The 5,889-nt window shown below is 40.3% G+C and overlaps 1 protein-coding gene across 3 annotated transcripts in view; it reads left to right on the top strand.

The window, feature by feature from the left end:
* Positions 1–297: 297 nt before the first annotated feature.
* The window catches only part of MAP3K7CL (MAP3K7 C-terminal like), a 68,661-nt gene continuing 63,069 nt past the window's right edge, over positions 298–5,889 (top strand). Inside the window, exons 1-3 of one of the 3 annotated variants that reach the window (XM_019525588.1) lie at positions 299–673; positions 3,537–3,681; positions 4,025–4,133. In XM_019525588.1, the coding sequence (XP_019381133.1) occupies positions 4,064–4,133 (70 nt within the window). In that variant the 5' untranslated portion in view covers positions 299–673; positions 3,537–3,681; positions 4,025–4,063. Of the gene's footprint in view, positions 674–3,536; positions 3,682–4,024; positions 4,134–5,889 lie in introns of those variants that run through there. The other 2 variants (XM_019525589.1, XM_019525590.1) reach the window with 2 other exon arrangements.

The raw sequence follows: 5,889 nt of genomic DNA, 5'->3' as shown, positions 1-5,889 counted from the left end.
TCATAGACCTATCACGTTAGACAGGCGCTCTTTCCCAGAGCTTTTACAATCCTAACCTAAAACACCAACCTCATCCTTGTTGTTAGCTTTGATAGTTGCTGCTATCATTTGATAGTTTGCTTGTAGCTAGTCCAAGTTGGCAATGTCACCCCAAGCTGATTGGAGCCACAGACATTTTTGCTGACTGGAGTCATGCTGTCTTTGCCAGTTTGCTGGAATAGACACAGACACTGATTGGGTCATGCTGAAAACATTCCTGTCCTATGAAGCAAGTCTGTTTGTATTTTAAGTTTGCCAGGACTAATGAATTAAAAATCTTGGACTCTCCACAGTTTGCTGCTTAATAATGCCTCTGACAGAAGGATTTTTTTCTTTCCTGAAGCATGACAACATCATAATCCCTCATTGTTGGAAAGGAAAGGAAAGGAAGGGAGAGTGGAATTGTGAAGACAAGCGGAAAAGGGTGGTCTTTTGGGGCAGCAAAGCCTATGGGAAGTGCAGGTAGCAGCATGTTGCCCTAACAGCTGTCTCAGCTTCTCAGACCTTGTCAGTTTGTTGCTATGCAGCAGGTGCAGCCTTTTCTTTTATTGAATCTTTACTCCATAAAGGCAACGACAAGCCAAGGCAGTGGCTGGCCCTGGATTATACAAGTGCAGACACTCCACTAAGTGAGGTAAGGCAACAGGTGTGAAAACTGAACTAAACTGATAGAGCTGTGGCAGCACATAATCTGAGTTCGGCTACAGATTTTTATGAAGAAACAACAGCCAGTTCCACAGGCAGTTGTCACGAATATGGGACAGCGTGCTGGGATTCTTTGAGACACCTCATTAAGCCAAATGTTGCTCACACATACTTCTCTATCTGCAGAGAGATTCAGTTTTTTGTATTGGGAAACCTAGCGGGAATTTTGTGGGCAGTCGGTCTGTTGCATTTTCCTCAGCTGATGGGGCACACATCATTCTGTTTGCACACAAAGCATGGGAAGGACGATTCCCATTCCTTCTTGGTTTCTTTGTTTATCTGTCTTTTGATGATGAACAGCTTTTGGGATTTTGGATAAAACTGGCAATAGCTTTACTGCATACATTAGGATGTGAGATCACTGGTTAGTACACAGTGTGTATGTAGGCAGGGGATTAATTTGGAGTAAACTGGGGAAAAAAAACCCCTCTACTCCTTTGTGTGATGTTAAAAAACACCATTCAGTACTGGAGGAAGTTCTTATTTTTGTCCTCTGATAGCGGGTGGCTAAAATAATGGTAATCTGAAAACAATGTCGACCACAGTGTGTGAGTGAGATAAAACCACAAGTTTGCTACACATATACTAGTCTGGCAAACTCAAGACTTCCTCCAAAATGCACCTAACGTATTTGTTGTTAATGATATTAATTTCTAGGAATGTTTTTGTTGCTGCTCTGTGGTATTAAGTATAAAGCATCTTAGCACGTGAAGACCTTTTTAATGATTGTAAACAGATGCGCAGCATGTCTATCACAAAATACAGTGATGAACAGCTTTGTGCTTAGTGTGTAAAATCTCTCTCTTTTGCTTGAGGTTAGTTTCATAGGAGCATGTTATGAGAAATAATTCTGCCTTTGCAGTTTTTGGTTTTATTTCAGCGAAAAAGCAAAACAAAACATGCAAAGTCTCAAACATTTTTCACAAAAAGAGACCGAGAGAGACAGAGATATTACTCCAATGTAAAAACCTCTTAGCAGTTTAAAAATAATGTTCTTCAGTATGTAGCAATGGACTTTAAACTGAAATATTCTCGTGACTTAAGTGGTCTTTGAATCAAGCCCAACATACATTTTGTGTTAATCTAGTGAACAGTTTTGGTTTCTCTTCTCGACCCAGCGCTGGTTGAACTTTTGTGTACGGACCTGATCATCAGTAATAAAAGCAGGCAGTGGGGATACGCATGAGACTCCCTCAGGCATCAGGAGAAAAAGTGGCTCCCAGCTGCAAATAATATTTATTCAAAGTAAAGTTTCTGTATGTTTTTATTATAAAGAAAATCTAAGCACTGTAAAATATGTATTATTTGATCAGTGCATTACTATGTAGTGTTGCCACAGGGTAACTGAATTGCTCTGCTAACTAAATTTGAGCTAGACAAAGCAAATCTTATTGCAAAGGTATCATGCTAGGGAAGAATTTGGCATGCTTAATGATGTTCTGTTCTACGGATTTTATGAGATGCTCAGTAATTAAACTTGACATCAAACGGAGAAGTGGGATTTTAATGTAGTAGAACAAATATTTCTTTCTAAAATGTTACTGAAACACCGAAAGCTGGTTGGCTTAGAGAATTGTTTTTTCCCTTGCCACCAATTATGACACACTGTCAATAGATATGTAGTATATAGTTTAGCAAATGTACCATACTTTCCAGAATCATTTGATTTCTAATTGACTTATGAGGTTTTACAATGATATATTATATATTTAATGTCAGTAACATAGTATCCACTGAGGTGAAATAAATACTATTCACTGCTGGATAATATCTGAAGTTTTCTTAGCACTCACAGGGCCTGGACACCTGAAAACTTACCACCAACGTAACTTACATTGGTTTTGTTCACCTATATACATTTCACTGGTGTACAGAGTGAACAAACAAGCAGCTCTCCCAAGGTGGCTGCTGTAGTAGGCACCATTACAACGCCTTACAATGTGGTAGAAGTTTTAACCTGCTTTTATTAAGTAAATGCCTATCATGGAAGCAGATACTTGACAATTATTACACTGATATAACTTACACCTGTGTAAAGTTATTCTTGCTTTTTCCCAGGGTGACTCCATACCAGTTTCTAGGAGGTTACATCAATGAATACATTCCTTATCTATGCAGAGGTGAGGGAAGATTATGCTAGTGGAAAGATGTCATACATCTAGACCCTTAGGCTAGGTACAGACATTCAAAAAGCCTGAGGCAGAATCAATCTCAGTTACGCAGTTTTCTGTAAGTAAAACCATAGTTTAGATCAGTAGCGAACAGAACACACATTTGCCCTTTGGTGAGAGTGGCAAATCTTAGACTGGGTTCCACCATTTTTAAGCCAGTTTGTGTGCGCCAAATTTCTGTTCTGTTATGCGTATAGACTGGTTTCTGATCAATTTCACTAATAAAAGTGTAATGTATGGACCTAGCCTCAGTCTTGAGGATAGATTCCTCACTGGCATGGAGTCCCAGCGACTTCATCTAAGTGCCATGCAAAGACATGGGGTCTGCACTGGGCTCGCTACAATATTGCTGTCTTAATGTCAATGTAAGATACAGTAGATTTGATCTATCTACAAAGGTTCGCATGTTTGACTTGAGATCTTTCACAGATTTTTCCCCAAACATCTGTAAGTAAAGCTATTCATAGTAAAGCAATGAGTAAAAGTTAGCCTGGACATGTGGAAGTAATTTAAGCTGATCCAGTCTGGGTTGGTACTGACTGACAGTTATAAATATTTGTTGTCTATTTGGTGCCTGGTGTGAAATGAATTGGTGGTTTTGATTCGTTTCTTAATGGACAGGGATCTACCTCATTAAAACCACCATTTGGAGTTGGCAGTCTCAGAAGAAAAGCCAAGGACAGAGTAAAGCCCCGATCCTGCAATCAAACCCATGTGGGCAGATTCTTCCATTCGCACGTAGTCCCACTGACCAATCACCACCAAGGTTTGGAGAATAAAACTGCCTTCTAACCTTTGTGGATGTGGCCCTCCAGGCCAAGGCAGAGACATGCCAAAAAGGCATTGAGCCGGGAGGGGTGAAGGGAGTTGTTCGGTCATTTCTGTACCTGATCTACTGATAAATCGGAGAGCTGAGGTTCTAGTTCTAAATTTTACTTTTAACTATTTTCAAGAGTTGGGAGGGGAAATCCAGTGTAGCTCTACCCATTTATCTTAAATGTGCTGGGTTAGAATTTAAAAAAATACTGCTATAAATGCATGGTAATCATTCAGTAAAGGGTGTAATGGATTCACATGACTTGTAGTGACTATTGTTTCTATTATTGCAGCTGGAACACACAGGTAAAAAGTTAGGCTCAAGTGCCCACATGATCACCACAGCAAGGGTACCTGCTGATAAGCCAGTCCGCATCGCCTTCAGTCTAAATGACTCCCCAGGTAAAGTTCATTTTTACAGAATGAATCAAAATGAAAAGTTTATAGATTTTTACATGTTCTTGTTAACTTTCAAATGAAGTCCAGGGGCATGGCTGGGCATTTTCATTAGAGAGTGAGTGTGATCAGTCTTCCTGTGTGGTAACTATAACATTGTTAGTGGACTTGTTACATTAAAGTTGTTTGGTAAATAGCTTACATACAATCAAAATTAAATTTATGGCAGCATGTTGTGGAATATACATAAAACTATAATTGAATTACCAGATACGTTTATATATACATTTAAATGATTTACCAACTATCCAGGCAACTCTTCTTTCACAAGGAAAGGACAGCTAGTATCTAAGGAAAAGTCAGAACTAGAAGAGACTCTCTTCAGCAAGAAGTGCCACCTGTGCCCAGCTTTGGGGAATGATTCAGGAAACAGACACTCTACGTGGCATGTTCCCTGACAAAGCCGCAGAAATTCCATTGACATTTGTCCTGTCAGCTAATGCTGACTGAGCTTTAATTTCCCCTACATTGCCTGTGCACATGTGACCCTTGGGATTACATTCACATTATTGGCTGTACCTAATTTTTTCCAGATGCCAGAGAAGTACTGATGGGCATATTGGAAAAGTGAGAATGAAATAATGTAATCCAATAGCTGGGAAGTATTTGTGCTGGCAAGGGAGAGCCATGAGGCAGGGCAGCCTGAAAACCAAGGGTATGAGTTAGTTACCTATGGATCTCTCTGTGAACTCCTGACCTCTCTGGGCTCTGTGAGGCTTCATAGACCTCTTGCAGGACTCTCTGGGTGCACCTACACAAGCTGCTGACTGTGCAGTCGCCAAAAAATACTGCACAGTAGTGCATCACAGCACAGACAGTGCTAATACGATACTGCACAGTATTATTAGGCTGCTGTGCAGTAGCATCACCTAAAAGACATTCTCTGGTGCTACTTCACAGTAACTTTGGTTACTGTGCATTTATTTAGTACTTGCTAATACAGAACTAAATAAAGGCAGTAGTGTCAAATGTAGATACACCCTCTGTGTCTTCTGAGTCTTCAGAGAGCTGTATTCTGCTGCTTTCAAGTTGTAGACCTCGAGGGTCCTGAGATCCTGCTTTTCTTCCCACAGTGGAATTGCACAGATCTCTTTTATTTTAGTACTTGTGAAGCAGAGAGGGAGGTGAGAATCTACCTAGTGAGAATCACTTGACCTAGATTTGTTTTGTGTTTTTTCATGCCATCTCTTCCTCCTGGTTTCACTAGTCCTCATGAGCTCCTAACTAATCCCAACAGTAGTTGTTTACTTTTTTTTCTTTCCTTATATCTTCATTTTGCCTCCATTCTTTTCAATATTGACTGACATCTCACAGCTTTTTAATATGCTTCAGACACACAACAACATATTCAGGCATGGTATAATCAGGAACAAGTCCAGAAACTTCAACAGAATTGCAACCAATTTTAATTTGTCCCATTGTCACTCTGTGTAATAGCTCATGGTATTTGGCAAATAATACACTCTAATACAAAACTTCAAGAAGGGGAAGAGGGAGGACCCGGGCAACTATAGGCCCGTCAGTCTTACCTCAATCCTGGGGAAACTCTTTGAGAAGATCCTCAAGGAGCACATTTGTGATGGGCCGGCATCAGAAATGATGCTCAGGGGCAATCAGCATGGATTTATTAGGGGGAGATCATGTCAGACCAACCTGATTGCCTTCTACGATCAGGTCACAAAGGCCATGGATGCAGGTGTCG

This window comes from Gavialis gangeticus, unplaced genomic scaffold (genome assembly GCF_001723915.1).
Source record: "Gavialis gangeticus isolate Ggan-Ray unplaced genomic scaffold, GavGan_comp1, whole genome shotgun sequence".
NCBI lineage: Eukaryota > Metazoa > Chordata > Crocodylia > Gavialidae > Gavialis > Gavialis gangeticus.
This window is presented reverse-complemented; position numbering and strand designations above follow the sequence as displayed.